The following is a 20227-nucleotide window of genomic DNA, read 5'->3' as shown; positions in this document are numbered from 1 at the left end:
GCACAGGCTCGCTCTCCGCTCTCGTCCAGCCGGCGGGATGCAAGCTCCGGGCAGCGGCAGCAGCATGCGGCCCCCTCCCCTCCGGGCCTCCCGGCCACAGCCACGCCACGCACACTTACAGAGTTATGGTGGACAGTTCTGACATCTTGCAAGGGTGCTGCTGAGCCCGCTGTGGCTTGCAGTAGCATTTCTGCACGCAGCTGCTGGGTGTGACAAGATCAGCACTTCTGTCAGCTGGGGGCATCGGGCAATGAAGAAACTGAGGTGGACCTGGAGCGCCAAGGCTCAGGGGAGGGCAGAGGAGCCCAGGGATGGAGACAGGGCTGGGGCAGTGACATGGAAGAGGATGAGGAAGCCAGGGGCCAAGACATGGTCAGCTCTGGACATAGAAATGCATGCCCATACGTGTACAGGTGTGTGCACGGACACACGTGCACGCAACGAGCGCTCACGCTGGGTCCACAGACAGGTAAGGGGAGCTGGCGGGAACGTGTGTTCCGAAGGTGGGGGCGGGGCTGGGTCTCAAGCAGGGGCCCCAGAAATTGGCTGAGTCAGGTCCAGGCTCAGAGCACGGCCTTGTCGGAGGTCACTCAGCCAGGTGGGCAGCTGGAAACACAGCCCGTGGACCTCGTGCTGCCTAGCCCGGGCCCACCCAGCCTGAATCAGGCCAGTCCTGGGCTTGGGTGTCCACTGGTCTTTCTCCTCTACACCTCTCACTCTTCTGCCTGCACCTCGTCCTCTCTGAGCCCCCAGGCAGTTCAGTGTGGGCATACGGGGCGGGGGCGGGAGGGGGAAAGGCAGGATGGCTGGAAGAGATTGTTAATTGGTCTCGATCTGCACTGTCCAATAGGACAGCCACTACCCATCGGCAGCTATTGGAATGAAAATTAAATCAAATTAGAACTCCGCTTTCCTCCGTTCCCCTAGCCACCTTGCCAGGACTCAACGGCCACGTGCAGCTAGTGGCTCTCATACTGGAGAGCACAGGCTAGGACATTGTTGTCCCTGCTGAGAGGTCTACAGCACAGCACTGGGCTAGACTTTCTGAAGTTCAAAGGGCAGGGGCTGAAGGCTGAGAAAGTCCCCTTTTGGGTACCGCCCCACTGCCTGCAGAAACACCGAGGCATCCACAGGTGAGCCCCGGGTTAGCCCTACTAGCCTGGGTGAGGCACTGAGAAATTCCACCCCCTCAGAGAGGTCAGGCGGAATTTCCATCTGTTCTAGCTCATCACGGTCCTGCTTCTGCATGGGTGGGGACAAGCCACAGACACTTCTTCTCCTTCTCTGATAAGCGTGTAAGACATGGATGAAAAGCTGTGTTCTCTCATCAGACCTCAAAAGAGCAGCCTCCCTCACGAACCCTCCTCAGGCACCATGAGGTACCGAGCTCCTGGCACCTGCTGGTGAACGGATCTATCTGCAGGGATCTGATACACATGAGAACAAATACACATGAAGAGACCAGACCTTGGACATTCACTGATTTGTAATCTGTGATTCCTGATCTTTGAGAGGAAGTCTGAAGGTCCTTGACATGTGGAGACATGTCATTTTGCTGAGGCACGAATGTGAATCACACACTTCAAAGAGGAGGCAAGCCGAGGTCCACCCAGGACCCTTGCCACAGTCAAGCGTGGTGTTCCCACTTAAAAAATGGCACCTCTCAGCTCACACCCCTCTGTGAGGGCACTACTGGCCCACTTTACAGACATGGGATGTGAGGTCCTGCGTGAGGCTCTGCTATCCAGATCAGCGGCATCAGTACCACCTGAGAGCTTCTTAGAGATGCAGAATCTTAGGTGCCGCCCCAGCCCTGCTGGCTCCAGATCTGCATTTTAACAAGGTCCCTAGGTGATCCACATACAACTCGAAGCTCGAAACACACTGTCATGAGGAAGTCCCATATTTGAGAAGTTTTTTCATGTGTCCTCAGTGAATGTCAAAGGTCTGTTTCATACACATACGAAGAGACAGATGGACACATAAGTATGCTTTTTCTCACAAATTAAAACAACTTAATTGGGTATTCGGGAATGGGAACCATTGTAGCCTCTAAATTTATTCTCTACCTGGTCCAGATTGAATGGCTGGCTACTTTCTCCTACAGCCAGTGGCCTGATCCCTCAACCATGGCCTAGCTGAGGGCCCAGGAACCCAAACTTCAGATGCCGCCCCATCCCCACCAGGCTTAAGCCCTCACCCTGAATTCTAAAGCTTCAGCTGCTCTCTTCTGAGACTGTTCCGTCTCTGAGCTCCCAAGTTGTCCCTGATGTTCCTGGGCCCTGGACACAGTAAATACAAACTCCTCTGATTTCCTTAGAGGCCACTTAGTTAGCTGGGAGATCAGGCCCCTCATAAAGATGTGGGTCTCGGACAGGGAAGGGTAAACAAAGTGGGGGGACCTGATGCCTGGGAGGCCTCTCGGGAGAAGGATCTGGGCAAAGAGGTAAGTGGCCTTCTTCCCAAATACTCCATTTCTCCCAAACCTTCAATGGCTCTGTGCAAAGGGACCCACTGAAATGACACAAGAGAGGGGCAGAAAAGCCAGATATAGATGTGAGAAAGGAAGAGATGTCATGACCTCTAAAAAGTCACTACAATTAGTGAAAGGAATTTAATCAAAAGGAAGACATAAACCCAGACTGGCTGGTGAACTCAGTTCTGATTTGGACCCAAGGGAGGATAAGACATTCAGACAAGGGTGCTGGGCGGGAACTGACTCAGAAGGTAGAGATCCCCATGGCAGGTGCAGGGCCCACGGCTGCATTTGGAAACCAGGAAGCCCTGGCTCCCGGGTCTGGTTCTGCCAAGGCTTTGCTGTGTATCTGCAGGAAGGTCAAAGCCACTTCCAGGTCTCAGCACTTCAGTGTGTAACCCAGGGAGGCAGCACACGGTTTCTTCGACCCCTGTTTTGGTCACAGGCTAAACTCCATGGAAGCTTTGGAGCTTTGGTGACTTTTGTGTGCAAAGCTGCTGTAGCCCCAGGAAATGCCGGACCGAATGTTAGACCCCCATCCTGTGGTGGTGGGGGCGGCTTTGAGGCAGCACCCCTGTCTATTTCACCTTGTTCCTAGTGATCACTGAAGCACTGGGATAGTTGGCAGGCCTACAGAAGGTCTCAGTCTGAACCGAACATTCTCCATAGGGTCCCTCATGATGGCAAGATGCTGTAAAGCCCCAGAACCCTGGCCCAGCCCCCAGGCAAGCACTGCACACCGTGCTGGTACTCTGGCCGGAAGCTCAGCTCAGCTCAGCAGATCTTGGAGCTTCTCTGCCCACCTCTCCCTCCTCGCCCACCACTGAGGACAAGCTCACCCTCTGTGCCCCCTCCCCAGCCTGGGGGGTCAGGGCACCTGAGCTCAAGGCTTTGTCTAGACACTGACTTGCTGGGTGGTCTCAGGTGGTGTCACTTTCCTTCTCTGGGCCTCAGTTTCTTCATCTGCAAAACAGGAGTAACCATTCCCCCGCTGCTGATCCCTAACAGGAGTTGTGAGGACGGGGCCCTCCTAGACAGAGGAGGGGTGCTTTGGAAGTGGGAAATGAAGCCCCATGTGAACTGGAAGCCTTAGGCTGTGGGCTGAGCTCCTGGACTGATGGCTTCCTGGCTGCATTTCTGCCACCACAGAGCCTGTCTGTGGAGTCGAGGTCACCCTTCAGACGCTGGGTATGTCACAGCCCTGCTATCTACATCATGGTATCTGCTCTCATCTCCTTCCTTCACCCAAGGGGCTGTGCAGACCTGCTCTGCAAGGTCCCTGAGGGAAATACAGATGGGGGTTCTCTCCCCGAGCCCAGACCCAGCTTCCAATGTCCATCCTGTAATGGAGAGACAGCTGGGAGTAAAGCCAGCTCCTGGAGACGGTCTCAGCACAGTCCATGTCTGTGTGGGAACTCACCCTCCCTTTTCTGAGCCAGCCGGCTTCTCGCAAAGCTAAGGGCAGGAAAGAGCAGACTAACCCTGATCCCAGCCTCAGGCTGAGCCCTAACCCCCACCCCAGACGACAGTGAGCCAGAGCACATGCCAAGCCCTGACCCAGGCCCACACTCCACACCTGGCCCCTGCCCAAGTCCTGGTGCCAGCGACTCATTTCATCAGGAGCACCAGGTGAAAGAGTGTGGGTGGCTCAGTGCTACCACCCCCTGCGGGGATCCAAGCCTCCAACAGAAGCGCCATCTCAAACCCTTATCATCTAAGCAGCTGGAACCAACCTACAGGAAAGGGAGTGAATGCTGGTCTGAGGGCACAGGCAGGGGGTCCTCTCGGGCTTTCTTGGGGACTCCCAGGCTTAAATTTGTTCTGGAAACAGAGGAAAAAATCGGAAAGCTGTTGTGGGCAGATCTGAAGGGGCCTCTCTGCCCCACACATAACTCTGGTGGCCCAAGGGGACTCAGGCACAGCCCTGAAATCTCCTCTCCCACCAGGTCCTGCCCCTTCCCATCCCCCCGATAGTCTCCCCTCCCCCCACAGCAGACACCTCCCAGCCCAAAGCACTCTGGGAGGGGGGCAGTTCTCTACAAGGCTGGATCCCATTGGGGCTGTTTCTTCCAGGAAGCCTTGCTTATACACTTATTGAACACCATCTCTCATCTGTCATTTCCTCGAGGACAGGAAAGATGGTGTAGTCAAGCTTAGAGCCAAGGGCTGGCGGCACCACAGCTATGGCTTCACTTGCTCCTACTGGATTCATTGCACTACACTGACAACTAGCTCCCTCAGCTGTAAAAAGGGACGCTTACTCAGCCCACCAGATCACTGGGTGTTCGTGGGCACTAAATGTGCGTGGACGGAGTTGCAAGTGTTGGCAAAAAGCCTGCAGTCCTCAGCAGCACCGTCTCCTTGATTATCCCTCACTTTCCACCAACAGGGTCTCCTTGACCCTGGAAACACTCATGTAGGTTGCTAAATGTCAGGGGATCAAGGGCCCCTCATCCTGTGTTAGCCCTCCCACCTGGCTTGCCAACCGCACCTGAGTTTTTTGTCTTTGGGGCTTGAGACTAGCACCAAAGAGGATTTTCTGAGATTGCAAGGGGATTTTTTTGTCCACAGCAGAAGCAAACCAACCAGCTGGTTCTTAAATGTACTTAAATGTATAAATCACTCTTACAAATGGTTGTCTATGCATTAGGAAGGCCGGACAGGATCCTACAGCTCCCAGTCTGGGAATATTTCGGAAACCCTGACCCCACACTTCCCTCCCACCAGACCTGGGGAGCTTCCGGCTGCCTACCACAAGATGTCTAAGCTGGTGAAGTGTGCGTTGGGGTCAGTAGAGTGTCCTTATTAGGTTGCAGTTGGACCCCTGTGTGTGTCCCTGTGGGAGGGAAGGAAGGGGAAGCCTCCCAGAGAAGAGATCCCAGAAACCCCAGAAGAAGAAACCCTTCCCAGCAGCAAGCAGAGAGTAGGGGGACCAAGGCTGGAGCTCAAAGGAAAGAAAAGGGCAATTTAGCTGCCAGTAGCTTCAGATGTCAGAAACAACTGCATGGGAGGCATTCGGCCCTAGAGCAGTCCACCGTGTGGCTAGACATAGGACGTGAGAGCTGACGCCAGACAGGGAGGTGAAGGGAGCGGCAGGGCTCTGTTTTGTGGGTGCTAGAGACTAAGGTAGGAATGATCCCTCTAGGAAAGTTAGTCAGTCACAGGGAGCCAGTCCCACTGGTCCCCCAGTGCAAGGCCTTAGAGACTTTATGACTTATATGCATGACAAATTTTTGACTACATAAACACATACAGATAAGCAGGGGTTGGTAAAAAAACAAAAACAAAAAACACTTGCAAAAACATGAAAAAAAAAAAAAGACAGTAAATGAACAGCAAAAAAAAAAAAAAAAAAAAAGGTAGGGGGTCTTTTCCAATGAAATGTAATCATCCTTAAATGCAGGGAAAACAAGGCTGACCAAGCCAGGCCCTATGCAGATCCCCCAGCCCCACGGGAAGGACTTCTACAAGGCAGGCGCCCAAGCTGACCACACAGACCCAGGGCAAGTTCTGCATCTCTGGGGAAGCCCTAAGGATCTGGGATGGGTCTCTGGGTAGTTCCTGCCACACCGTCTATCCAGGAGAATGGCCGGTGAGGAGAACCCTCTGGTGGGGTCTCTCTGCTGCTCTACTTGTCCACTGGCAGCCATCAAGGTTCTGAGCCCCACTGGGTTGGAGTCTCCAATGAAAACAGGACCAAGCCCCCACTGACGCCATGCGAATACCTCAGCTCCTTCTAATCTGCTCTTTTCTTTAAAAACTAAAGAGGCAACACATATGGCTTCCATCTTGCCCATGGACAGACCCCAGAGAATGCCCTCAGACTTTCTGTGCCCATCTGACCCCACCAGCCAACCACAGGGGTTCGACCTTCCCCCCCGGCAGCAGCAGTGTCCCCACACCCCACACACCCAGCTGGTCATTCTCCTGATCATGAGGCAAGAAGGGTGAAATGGAAGCTTCCCGGTCTGATTCAGAATAAGTGGAAGGCTGGGAGAGGGGTGGCAGAGCAAGTGGGGCAAGCTGTTAGGGACGTTACTGCGAAAAGATTTGTAGGAAGCAAAGCCAAACAGCCATGGAGGTGGAGAAAACCCTACACTCAATGGTAAGTGTTGCCTGAGGAACCCCAGCTATGTCAAACATATCAGCTGTCCCTCTGGTCAGGGAGGAGGGAGTTATAGGAGGAAGACCAGGCCCGAAGATAGAGCTTCCCTGAAAGAAGGTGGAGAAGAGAAAAAATCCCCTCTTCCAATAGCCAGCAAGAATGTCCACCTGGTTCGCTAGTCGGGGCTGAGCAACTTGCTCAGCCCCACTGGGCTGGGGTGGGGACATCAGGCAACAGTGCATCCAGTGGCATTCATGAACTTCCCACAGAACCAAGATCCCCAAAGGAAATCCAACTGTGAAACAACTAAGACCCTAACTACCCTAAGGAATCTGGTGTCTTCCATATTGCTTTTCCTCATGTGACACAGGGTCTGACCATCTCTTCCTCTCTCTCTCTTTTCCCTTCCATGTAATCACCATGTGGATTAGCTCCTGGGCTGGCTAAAGGACAGGCAAGGCAACTACATTTTAAAGGCACTTTAATCAGAAAGAAGTCTTGCAAATGCCGCTGCTGGTTTACCCTGTCAGCAAAACCTAGGCCTTCTCCTGTGACCTCAGTGCAGGGCCCACATAGCTGTTGGAAGTGACTATGGCATTCACACAATGGTACTTACAAGTAGATGCTGGACTCGTTGCCTCCCATGTCTGGAGACTGAAGTTTCTGCACGAGGATGACGATGATGCCAATGAAGAGCACAAAGTTAACCTGAAGAGCAAAGAAAAGACAGAAATGATTCTGGGCAAAGACTTGCCACAGCTCTCGCTTCTGCATGGACTGTTGCTGCCCCAGGAGGACCCTCTCTGATCAGTCAAAATCCCATCTAGACTTAGAATCCAAGATGGCAACGTGAGAACACTTGTTTGCCTCCCATTTACTATTGCTGAAATGACAGAAGAGATAGAAGAAAAAGAGTTTCATAAGAGCACTGAGAAAAACTGAGTATTTCTGGCTCATGACTGAGCCAGAAAAGTAGGCAATTTCTAGAAGAGAAAGCAAATCGGATCGGGGTGATGGAAAACAATGCTAAACAAACAGAGAAGAGGCTCCTGCCGAGGTGAGAGCTGTCCTCTGGAGAAACTCCAAGCTCAGAGTAACTGAACATGGGGAACCAGAAAGGACAACCATAAGTATTATTAATTAAAAAGCTGCCTGGGAATGACAATGACAGCATTTACCTTCAGATGAAGATCAGGGACAAAATCTCTCTAAACAGAAAGGGGAGGACAGGGAGCAAACTAATAGAAACAAGGTGCAATGAAAGGACCATACAGTGACATCATCTGGATGGAGCCAAAGCAGTGCCTGGAGAAAAGAAAAATGCAGAACTTGACACTAACTTACTAAAAACATAGTAAATATCGACTATAATATAATGAAGCATTCAAATCAAAAGCTAGGGGGAAGTGCCACAGTTTTAACTTACACAAGAGGGAAATTAATAAAGATAAAAATGCATTATAAAGAAATAGGAAAAAGGTAGACGATCAATAAAAACTTTATTTGGGGGCTTTGTTTTTTTGTTTGTTTGTTTCCACAGATCAATTAGAAAGATAAAGCATGCTCTATGAAGTCAGGGTTCTCTCAATGATCTCCACTACAAGCCCAGCGTCTACACAGTACCTGGAATTCAGCACAGAACACTGCTCACTGCAAATGTTAGTCGATCCAAAAGGAGAAAATACAACTAAACAAATTTAGGGATCAGAAGGAGGACAAGACAACAGATGTATAGAATATTTTAAATCACAAGGGAAAATCAAACAAAATGGGAAAATAGAAATTAACAAAATCGAATCAAGAAGATATAGAGGGGGGCGCCTGGGTGGCTCAGTTGGTTAAGCGGCCGACTTCGGCTCAGGTCATGATCTCACGGTCCATGAGTTCGAGCCCCGCGTCAGGCTCTGTGCTGACAGCTCAGAGCCTGGAGCCTGTTTCGGATTCTGTGTCTCCCTCTCTCTCTGTTCCTCCCCCATTCATGCTGTCTCTCTCTGTCTCAAAAAATAAATAAATTTAAAAAATAAAAATAAAAAAAAAAAAAGATATAGAGGGTGCCCGAGTGGCTCAGTCAATTGAGGGTCTGATTCAAGTTTCTGCTCAGGTCATGATCTCGTGGTTCATGAATTTGAGCCTTGTGTGGGGCCCTGTGCTGGTGGCATGGAGCCTGCATGGGATTCTCTTTCTCCCTCTCTCTCTGCCCCTCCCCTGCTCTCTCTCTCTCAATAAATAAACTTAAAAAAAGTTAAAAGAAGATGTGGAAAATCTGAGTAGAGCAATGTCCTTAGGAGAAATTGAAATAAACTAATCAAAGATGCATGCACTAAAAGGCATTAAAATGCAGATAACTTTACAGACCAGTCTCTTAATACCTTCAGGGAAGATGTAACTTACAAACTACCTCATTTGCTTTTGTTTAAAAGCAAATAAAAAGAAAACCTCACAAATTACTTATTAGGCTAACAAAACTCTACTCCAAATCCCGGACAATGAAGAAAGCATATAAATACACACACATACACACACACACACACACACACACACACACACACACACACACACCACACACCTAACACTAGAGAACATACAAAGAACAATGCAAAAACTACAAACAAAATGTTAACAAATAGAATTTAGCAGTGTATTAAAAGAACAAACAGATCGTGTCCATAAAGGTTCTACACCGGAAGTTCAGGGGGAAAAAAACAAATCTACTAATATTTGTCACATTAACAGATTAAAACAATAAACTACCCTTCTCCCCCATAAGATTGGTGAATAGTTCAGTAATCAAAACATCAACAAAGACATGAGAAATGAGCACTCTTGTATTCTGTTCATTTGATATCTATGAAAATGTTAAATGTACGTACCCTTTGTCCCAGAAATTCCACTCCTAGAGATTAATTCTAAAAGATATATTCACACATATTCAAAGACACACACAAATATATCCATTGTAGCATTGTTCATTAGGAAGACAAATTGGAATATTATAAACGTCCATCACGAAGAGAAGGGATCACTCCAGAAAATGTTTCCAAAACATATTGGATTTCCTGATTTTTAAAAAATACACACTAAAACAAGCCAGGAATAGGAACTTTCCTAGCTCAATGAAGAATAACTTCCCAAAACTATATAGCAAACACCATCCTCATCAAAACCTAGGAATAAATGATATAAATACTAGAAAGAGTAAAATTATTTTCATTTACAGATTATGTAATATTCTACCTAGAAAACCCATGAAAACCAACTGAAAAGGGACAGGAACTAATAAGAGAGTTTAAAAAGGTAACCGAGAAAAGGTAACCAAAAATACACAATAACTAATAGTTTCCCTATTAGTAGCCCACTAGAACATACAATGACAGAATGAGTCCCAGATTCAATACAAGCACAGAATGGAAAATACCTTGCAGGTAAATTGGACAAGACAACTAAAAAGCTATACAAATGACTCTATGAGAAAGGCTGAATAAATGGAGAATCATGCCATGTTCTTGGAGAGGAAGATTACAAATTTTTAAGAAAATCACTTCTCCAAATTAATTTATAAATTCAATGCAATTTCTCTAAAACTCTTGACCAGACTCTTTTTTTTTTTTTGCAATTTGACAAGGATATTTGAAAGTTCACTTGAACAAGTAAGTGTGCAAGAAAATTTTGAAGGAAAAAACAATAAAGAAAGGGATATTAACATACCAGATCTCAAAACCTGCTACCAGGTTAATAATAACAAACACAAGAGGGCATTCACCATGGAAATAGCCTAATAGATTAGTAATATAACATAGAAAGTCTGGAACTAAATACAAGAAGAATGTATTGAATGTTCATGATAAAGTAACATTTTAACATAATAGAGAAATAATGGTCTATTTAATAAAAAATTAAAAGGGTGGAATGTCTATCCAACTGGGGGAAAAAAACTAAGGAAGATTAGATATCATTTTAGATTAGACAAAGAAATAAAAATTTAGCTTGACTGGGGTGCCTCAGTGGCTCAGTCCGTTGAGTGTCCGACTCCTGATCATGGCTGAGATCATGACCTCACAGTTTCATGGGCTAATGTCGAGCTCTGTGCTGACAGCATGAAGCCTGCTTGGATTCTCTCTCTCTCTCTCTCTCTCTCTCTCTCTCTCTCTCTCTCCCCCTCCCCCACTTGTGCTCTCTCTCTCTCTCTCTCTCAAAATAAATAAGCTTTAAAAAATTAGCTAAATTAAGGACATATATATAATAATCCAACCCATAAAATTGTTATAAAACAGTTAAAAATACTTTTATATCCTAGGATGGGAAAAGACTTCCACAAACAAGAAATAAGTTTCAGAATTCATGAAGACAAAACCTGATAGTTTGACTGTAATAAAATTATGCAGTCTTGTAAACACACTTACAACGTGTTTAACCGACAAAGCATTACTATCTTTCAAACAGTTAGACAAGTGATCAAAGCAAGCAAAAGAAAAACGAGCAAAAGAAATAAACAGGTAATGACCAGAATAAAAACAAATTTTCAATAAGTGCTTGGAAAAAAAATACTTCACTGCACCAGCAATGTGGAGAGATTCACGTTAAAACGATGAGCTACCATTATTCCCCAGAAGAGTATGCAAAAATGTAAATGTTTGATATTTTAAGTGCAGACAGTGATAAGAGGTACTCGTTCCGACCCAGCAATTCCATTTCTAGAGATTTATTCTAAAGAAATACTCATGCTCAAAATTATGCACACAACTGCTCCAAGTAGCATATTTTGTTATGAGGAAAAATGAGATAATCCAAATGTCCAACACTAGTGGGATAGCTAAATAACTTGTGTATCCATGTTCCAGAATATAATGTAGCCATGAAAAGGAAAGAGGATGGTTTGTAAAGCAACCTCTGTATTTCTCCTCTTCTCCTGTTTTCTGCCCAGGCCCTGTCTCTTCCCCCCTCCTTGTCTCAAGGATACTCACCATTATGGAACCAACCACAGGGCCTTTGATCACCCACCACAGAGCTGTGTTGTCATTCATATCCCAGCAGCTGAAAGACAGAGAGAAAGAAGAGAGATTAAGCTCAGGGCTGGGATGCCCACAGGACAATGCCCCTGGCCCCACTGTGGCACTTTTCCCCTACAGCTCTCTGAGGAGGGGCTGGCTGGAAAGAAAGTGCTCAGGCATGCTTGCAGACCCAAGCCCAGTTCTGGTTCTTCTAGTGCCCCGGGACTTCCCTCTGCTCCCTGTCAAGGCAGGAAGTGGAGCACAAGAGTTGGAGTCACCAATGGGCTCCTGGGCAAGGGCCCTGTTCCCCCTTCAGGCCCAGGGCTTGTGGAGGGGTGATCTCACCCCCAACACTCTTCCTCCTCTCCCTGAAAGGAAAAAAGACACTCAGAGCTGGGCCCAAAAGTAGAAAGGGACTCCGAAGCCCTGCACATTCTCACTAGGTTCTGGCTGAGATGTGACCATGTGGTCCATCTGTGGTAGGGTCAGGGTGTGGGGGTGGGCAGTCAATGTTAGGTCGGAGCAGCCACTGAGGCCCGTCGGGGCTCTCGCCCTGGCCCTCGGGTATGTACTCACCCTGTGTTGTCGAGGTAGAGCCTCAGCACAGCCCACACAGACACACACACGGTTGGGGTCCCTGGGAGAGCAAGAAAAGAAGCTCGGTGATAACAGGAAAACCCACGGGCCCTGGGTTCCCCTCAGATTTGGGGCTCCCAGAAGCCGCTGTCCCCACTCAGACAGGGGGTTCTGACCCATGGGGCAGGTCTCCCTTTTAGATCTGGAGTCTTGGGGACCCTAAGTGCCTCCTGGGGGTTCATGTACCCGTAAGACCCTGGGCTATCTCACTTCTCAGAAGGACTCCTGAGCCTATCACCTCTTTCTGATGGTGGGTTTCTATGGGCAGGAAGAGCAAGAAAGGGTCCAAGAACCAGAAGCACACCATCAGCTGCAGGGCAGGACAGGGCCTCCCTCCTCTGACCTAACACACCCTGACCGCGGGACCAAGGACGTACCTGGCCATGAGGCCTGAGCCTGTCCAGGCCACAGCCAGTGACCTACCCCAGCCTATAATGGTGTACCAGTAGAAGTATCTCCTCTCAGGGAAGAAGGTCTCCACCAGCAGGGTGAAGAGGTATAGGCCCTCGATGAATAGCCAGAAGTAGTTGGACACGACACAGTAGTGGAAGAAAACCATTATGGCCTTGCATTCCACCTGCAAAGAGGGCAGGGAGGGTGAGGGAGGCATGAAGCTCCCACTGCTGGCCCCCACCCAGCCCTGGAAATCCAGCCCAACAGGACCGGGTAGAATCCTGAAGGCCCTACAGCTCTGACATGCTGGGATTCAAACACCCCATGGGGCTGAAAGACTCAACATTCCTGGATTCGAAGAGTTAAAAATGTAGCATCCTATGATTCTGAGTCGAAGCTGCCCATGGAGGCAACTCTACACATGCCAGAAAAGAGTTGGGCTGGGGGCGAGCACAGGACCCTCTCCCCTCCCCAGGCTCATTCGCCCAGGTCTTTCCTGCTCCTTCTCCAGCCCCTCCAGGTAAGGTGGATATAGAGGACCCTGCAGGAGGCTCCTTGGTAAAATAAAGGTTTTGGACATCAAGGGGGAATGTTCTTGGCCCCCAGAAATCTCAGAGAGACACTGCCCCCCCCACCCCCGGCTCCAAGTATGCCCTCCTGTGCTCAAGACCCTGTGCTCTGGGATGTTCTTTCCATCTTATTCCATCAAAGCCTGTATTTTCTGCTTACCTCCAAAAGGTATGACAATTGGGGAGGTAGTCTGGAGAAAATCCAAGCCAAGCAGCCCCTTGGCTCTGTCATGGGTTAGTTAAATGCCCAGGGGCCAGGCCAGCCCTCTCTCTGAACCTAGTTTCCTTCTTGGGCAAGTGGGACTTGGCATTTCCACTCTCCCTTCCACATCTGTTCTGCCAAGTACATGTACAGAGAGAGGGACAGGAAACGACATCATACGGGGATCTCACTGGCTACTAGCAACCTCACGGTCATTCCCGGATTTCCGCATTCACTGGGGACAATGCCTTAACCTGCAGAAAAACACCTGGATGACCGGGTGCCGCAGGGAAGGGAGTCCTGGGAGGGCAGGAAGCCTTCCTGCCAGGGCCCAGCTCACTCACGGTGGAGATGAAGCAGTGGTTGCTGTCCTGCTCCGCATAGAGGATCCAGTCTTTGATGAAAACGGAGATGGCCCTCAGCATGAATGACACGAACAGGTTCATGTGGATGAAATTGCGGGTGCAGTGCAGCTTCCTACGCCAGCAAGCCAGGGGAGGAAGAGGCCTTGAAGCAAGGAACCCGTTCCACCCCTCCACTCTGTGGTCTGCTTTGGGCCAACTCCACGGTTTTGTCTCAGGGGGGTCCCCACCTTGCCACCTCCTTCCCACCTCTCTAAATCCTCATTCGCTGCCAGACTTTGTTGCCTGGCTCCACTATTCCGAGAGGCCAGACTTTCCCCTCCTGTGAGCTCTGTCTATCTAGGATAAAAGTGAGGAACATAGGTCTACCTTGCTGGTGGCCCTGAACACGTCAGTGGCTGTCTCTGGGGTCAAGTTTCCCATCTGTTAGCCTAGGGGTGGAGGAAATGTCCTTGCCCTCTAAGGGACCTCCAGGGCTGATATCCAGGGGCAGGGGTGGGGGGTGGGTGGGACAGAGAAAGGGCTCTGAGCTAGGGTGGGCTGCACTAGCTCAAACACTGCTGGGGGAGGGTCTTACCGGAAACGACACAGGATGACCATGGCAGTGGTGAGGGTGACAAGGGATGTGCTGTAGCCAACTGTGTACAGGGCCTTGACCGACAGGTAGTAATAGTCCTGGAGCAAAGCATAAAACACTCAGCGTTCCACACGGGGCTTGCCCCAATCCCCCAGCCCCCTCAGGTCAGGGCTTTCCCACCTCGGGGACCACTACCCAGCTCCTCCTTTCTTTCTTGCCTCCTCCTCTCCCTCTACTACTCTGCCCCTCACCCCATCCCCCATGAGTTTTTTACTCCCCTCTGCAGTGTCTGTATTGTGCTGACATTCAGTAAACACTGGCTAAATAGAGGGACACCAACCAATCAGAATAGCCTTAGCCTGGAGAAGTGTCCAGGAGGTCCCCTGCTGAGCCCAGCATCAACCTTTCAGTTGTCGGGCCACAGGAAGGATGAGCACCCTAGAAGAGTAGCCAGAGAGGTAGGGGACATGTGGTGGGGGCTGGAGGAACTCAGACAGCAAACCAGATGCTTCTTGGCCCAGAATAAATGAATAAAAGTCTTGCCCTCTGTGTATCTGCCTTGGGTACACAGCAGGTGCTCGTGGGCTGCCTGGGGACCTGAGCTTCCTGGAGTCCCAATAGGAGCCAAGGCCTTTGCTGGGAACACCCTGCCACGGGCCTCCTCGGCTCCACCCCTACCACCTCCAGGTGGGGACAGATACTCACCTGGTCCCCGGTCTCTGATTCATATTCATCGAACCCACAAGCATCCACATAATGAGGGAACGGCTCCGACCATCCATCCTCAGTGCAGTTCCGGCTCACCACCCTCATGTCTGCAGTAGAACAAAAACTCAGTGAGGCATGGAAATGATTTAAAAGGACCCTGAAATTCTCACTTGAAAATTACTTCTTCAGTGGGAATTTCTGGAAACCCATATGCCCATCCGGGAAGCATGGTGACTGAAGGTTCACAAAATCTTCCACTGTCTGAGGGAAAATAGGGATTGCTGGTGCCCTTAAGCCTTTACACAAAGGACACTGGGGAGGACCAGGCACTGCAGATCTCTTAACAAGCGGTGAGGGGACTGAGCCAGGATGAGTCCAGCCTCCTCCTCTTCTGGAACTGGCAAATGCTCACCCGGGAAAGGCCTGAGCCCCTTGCCTAGGCCCTGCATCAGCACTTGTCAAATTGCAATGGGCAGAAAAGAATGATGTGAGGTCATCATTGCAAACCCCGCTGCGTTCCAACCCCCAGATTCTGGTCCAGTAACCACCTCAGGTGTCTGTGATGTAGGAGCTCCTGTCATACATGGGGAGCTGCGAGCCTTCCAGCAGCAATATCCGCACAAAGGGGACACACGGCTTGCTTAATTAACAAGGACCAGACCTCCATTAACCTAGCGCCAGATCTTATTAAGATATGTATTTAAGTTTAAAAAAAAAAAAAAACAAACTTTTGTCTTCCCAGGTTTAGAGGTCTGTTTTCTGTCACTAATGCGCTTTAATTTTCTTTTGATAGACTTTAAAGGCCATTTTGTAGGACACCAAAGCAGAGGGAGTCATTTCCTGTCTACAGAGTGGAATCTAGATTGGTTTTTGCCCTGCCTGGGGCCTTTTAGCCTTTAATGATTGCTCATTTCATCCTCCCCTCTCCTGACTGTCTGTAAGGGTGAACCACAGACACCCCATGGAGGGGGAGAAGGCAAGCAGCCCCCTCCACCTCCATCCCTGCACTTGAGTGTGGCCCCAGGCTGTCCCCTGTCCCCAGACTGGCTTTCTGGGAGCTTACCTGGTGTATTAGGACACATGGGAATGTTTTTTTTCTTTTACAGGATTCAGGGGCCAGAAAATTGTGTACAACAGGTAACATCCATGGAAAAGGGGCCTCCAGAACCCATGTTTCTGGAAGGATCCCCCTGCTGTGGCCAAGGCCACCTCTGGGGAGCTCAGGAAGCAGGAAAGGGCAGAGACCAAGACCAGAAACCCCTCCGCACTTTTCCAACCTCATGTCCTTGCCAGTTGAGTTGGAAGAGCTGGGGCCAATTCTTTTTTACCAAGAGAGTCAGAAACATACTTCCTGGGACTCTGGGAAGCAGCAGAGGGTGGGTGACCCCTTCCATAGAAGACAGCTCTGCCCCGAGTGGGGGATTACTGGTTTCCATTGCTTCTCGAGTTTGGAGTCCTGTGACACAGGATGAGGAGGACGTCTGCCAGGCCCAGGGAAAGAAGGAGTCACTTCTGTCCCACATTTTGATGCCAAATTCTTTCTTCCAGCAAATCCATGTCAGGCTGTTACTGGCTGGCGACCTCCTTCCAAGTCCCACTGAAAGTCTGCATGTCCTGGGGGAATCAGGGCCTTGGCCAAGTCCCTTCTCATTTCTGGACCTCATCTCCTCTCTGCTTTGCCCACATCAGGGTGGTGGGAAGAGGAAAGGGAAGCTGCTTTGAAAAGCAATTTTGTAAAAGTGTCCTAGAGGTAGAAGCCATTTCCTTTCTTTTATTTTCCTTCTTTCTCTGTTTCTTTTTATAAGACAGTGTGGGCACAGAAGCGTATAAACCATTTTGTTAAGAACTATTCCACGAATTTGCCACTCTATTGTTCTGATGGAAATCTCCAGAAGATGGAGTACTCTCCAGAATGTCAAAAACTTGTAGTGGCTGTGCCTACTTCACTAGGCTATTTTGCCCCAGCAATTTCATAGGAGCACAGAATTTTAGGGCAGTAGTTCTCAAAGTGGGCACCCTTCCCAGACCAGCCCATCAAGCAGCAACTGGGAGACTGGCTAGAAATGAACATTCTCAGGCCTCACCCCAGGCCTACTAAATCAGAGACTCTGGGGGTGGCGTCCAGGAATCTGAGTTTTAATAAGCTCACTAGGTGACAGATCACAGTGAAAGTTCAAGAACCACCACCGCACCTTCGGAAGTTCCAAACTATCAGGGGCCATCTGATCTAGGGGATCTGTACTTGGGAGTCCACAATGAGGCTTCGAGAGATCAGCACTCTCGGAAATTATATGCACAATGTTCTATCTGAGCACACGAGTGCAAGTTTCCCTGGAGAAAATCCACAGCTTTTTCAGAGAAGGAGAGCGACCTGTCAAAGATCACACAGCCACAGAAAGGCACTGACTGCCCTGGAATAGGGGCCCCCAAGCTCACGTGTCAGCAGGTGCCCTCCCTCCAGCCAGCCCCTGGTTGGCCCCAGCTTACCCATAACCTCACCTGAGAGATCCAAGGAGTTACTGTCAGGGAAATCGAACTCTCCTGCAAAGCACAAAAGTGGGCATGAGTCAGCACACACAGCCATCCACGTGTGGAGCCATGCATGGTACACTCTCCACCCTGGTAGCCCAAGGCCATCCCTGGTCCAGATGACAGAGGTGGGGTCTTGGCCAAAAGGCCTCAGCGCACATGGCAGCCACACACCGCTCTGACACACCATGCCTTCTAGCATCAATCTCATTTGCTTTGTATTTCCGTGATGCTAATGATGGCCCATGACTCAGTTCTCCCCACTGGGCAACAGGAAGTGGAAACGGGATATTGTCAGGAAGGTGGGAGGGCCTCTGGACTGGGAGGGGAATGGAAAAGGATGACCGGCCCTTTTCCAGAAAAAGGCAAGGAGCAGCAACATGGGTCCTGGCCTTGGGTCTCTTCTTTGGTCTGCAAGCCTCCATCTCAGCCCCAAACCTATCTCATCCTGGATGAGCCCAGGACTTCATCCTCAGACATTTTTTTTCTTTCTCCTGACTCTTTATTCTCACCTCCATCCTTTCTTATCAAGAATCCCCTGCTGGCAATGAACCCTCGTTTCCTTTCCACTTCTCAAAGTCCTGCTTTTAACACGTAGCTGACATGCCACCCTCTCCAGGAAGCCTCTCCGGACCTACTCATTATCCCACCTGCATGCTGCATAGCGAGGTCTCCCATGCTCTCAAGCCTGCCCTACATTTCAACTTCACAGCCACCGAGGATGTCAGTATCTACGTGGGCTCACACACATTCAGGCCTGTATGTATGCTTGGGCACACGGGTAGGCTCATTTTCCAACCCCTCCATGAGTGTGTCTCATACTCCCAAATCAGCCCATGAGCACCCAACACCAAGGCACCTGTGCCTTCCATCTGCCTGTGTCCCCCACCTCCCGGATGGCCAAAGGTGGCTGGTGTGGGGAGAACCTGGTCTCTGATAAGCCTCTGCTTCCGCCCCCACCCATTCCCAGAAGTCAGAACTGGGCTCTCGCTGGATGGACAGATGGACAGACAGATGATCAGCAGCCTGTCTTCTCCAAGGTTCCTCTTACCAATGGTTTCCATCTCCCACACTGAAACAGAGAAAGAGAGACAACACAGAGGTGAACAAGGGGGCTAATGGTGAGTCTGCTCTCACTGGGTCCTGTCGATTTCCTCCCTCTCCCGCTCCCTACTCCCAGACTCTGCTGGGGATCCAAGGCCATGAGGACTACAGGCTGGGGGTGGGCCAGACACGGGACCCAGTTAAGGAAAAATGAGAGGAGGAGAGAGATCAGTGCTCTTGTATCTTCAATAACCTGCAAAGCAACAACTACTACAGCGAACAGATTCAGCCTTGGAAACCGCAAAACAAAAGGAGAAATGCCATTCTCAACTTTCTAAGTATTTAAGGCAAATCTCACTGATCCAGCTTTGTGAACAGAGATGCTAAAAGGCCCTGCCTTAATGAGCCATTAAGAATCAGGTGTAAATAACACATTCATCGTGCAATTGCCAGAGGGAGGGATATAGTGCGTAGGTCTTAAATCTTAAAATTTTAATTTACTGCTGATTCATGTTGCCTTTTTTGTTGTTGAAAAGCAGCAGTCTTGCCATGGTACCTGACTCAAAGTGGATGTGTTAGAAACTTCAAGTAAATGATGAATGAGAGGAATACGTGCACGGAGGAAGTGATGAAGGTGGTTTCCATAGGCATGCATCAGAGATGCGGCTGAGTCACCTGCGGTCACCACACCTGATGCCCCGCCATGCACATGGTACCCCTCACCCCAGCGCTTCCTGAGTTTGTCTCCTCTTTCAAATTCATTTCCTGTCCTGCTCTGGGTCACGCCCAGTCCCCCAGTTTTCAGGATGAGACAGCCCAACTGCCACCCTCCCCCTGGGCTGGCAGGTCTGGAGGTGGGAGGTGTGGCTGAAAGCTCCACAAGGGGAAGTGGGGCAGGGGGGAGGTGGGGCATTGTAGCTAAACCCTGCTTCCGTGGTCTTTGCATGGGGCCTTGCACCCCAACATACTGCCACCTTCTGCAAGCCCCTTCCCCTCTGGGCAGGGTCAGGGGTGTTGTAGAGTAAAAGTCCCAAGAGTAAAAGAAAATATGCCTCTGCCTCTCACAGACAGGGTGGGGGACGGAGGTAGGCAAGACTCCCTAGTGGACTGGAACTTGGAACTCTCCAGTTCTAGAAGGACATTGGCCTAAGCCTTAGGCAGGTGAAACAGGAAGCTGAGGGCCAGGTGGCAAGGTCCTGTGCATGACCACACAAGTGACTCAGATCCCTCTAATCCCTCCATCCTCCTCTAAACAAGGTTCCAACCCAGGGCTCAGCAGTCAGTGGGCCAGTTCTCAGGATATCACCTGCCTAGAGTCCAGCCCTGCTTCTTCTCCCTGCCCCTACTACCTTGGTGCCCTGCTTCCCTTGATGGCCACAAGGAGTAGGGTGAGGACCAAGGTCCGGCTATAGGCCCCTCCCAGAGTCAGTGTGGACTGGCTGGACAGCAGCCTTTCTTAGGAGCTACAAGGTCCCAGCTGAAAGGTGGGAACTGGCCTGGAAAGCCCAGCAGACTCACCCCCAAAGAAGAGATCTGCATGATCCCCTTTTCCTCAGACCCCCGCCCTTGGAGATGTAGTCATTAAGGCCTTGTGCCTTTAGGCAGAGCACTGCCCCCTCCCCTCTGCCTCCTGTCCTT

At 49.9% G+C, this 20227-nt stretch overlaps 1 protein-coding gene across 4 annotated transcripts in view; it reads right to left on the bottom strand.

The window, feature by feature from the left end:
* Positions 1-20227, bottom strand: part of ADCYAP1R1 (ADCYAP receptor type I) — a 43031-nt gene that overhangs the window by 6177 nt on the left and 16627 nt on the right. Inside the window, exons 4-13 of one of the 4 annotated variants that reach the window (XM_047096519.1) lie at positions 18597-18617; positions 17516-17557; positions 15014-15123; positions 14309-14406; positions 13714-13846; positions 12629-12782; positions 12146-12206; positions 11543-11612; positions 7198-7289; positions 120-203 (exon numbers count right to left, since the gene is read on the bottom strand). In XM_047096519.1, the coding sequence (XP_046952475.1) occupies positions 120-203; positions 7198-7289; positions 11543-11612; positions 12146-12206; positions 12629-12782; positions 13714-13846; positions 14309-14406; positions 15014-15123; positions 17516-17557; positions 18597-18617 (865 nt within the window). The remainder of the gene's footprint in view (positions 1-119; positions 204-7197; positions 7290-11542; positions 11613-12145; positions 12207-12628; positions 12783-13713; positions 13847-14308; positions 14407-15013; positions 15124-17515; positions 17558-18596; positions 18618-20227) is intronic. The other 3 variants (XM_047096517.1, XM_047096520.1, XM_047096518.1) reach the window with 3 other exon arrangements.

Source organism: Lynx rufus, unplaced genomic scaffold (assembly GCF_022079265.1).
Source record: "Lynx rufus isolate CCGP_SWC_20201006 ecotype Redwood Valley unplaced genomic scaffold, mLynRuf1.p SCAF_4, whole genome shotgun sequence".
Taxonomy (NCBI): domain Eukaryota; kingdom Metazoa; phylum Chordata; class Mammalia; order Carnivora; family Felidae; genus Lynx; species Lynx rufus.
This window is presented reverse-complemented; position numbering and strand designations above follow the sequence as displayed.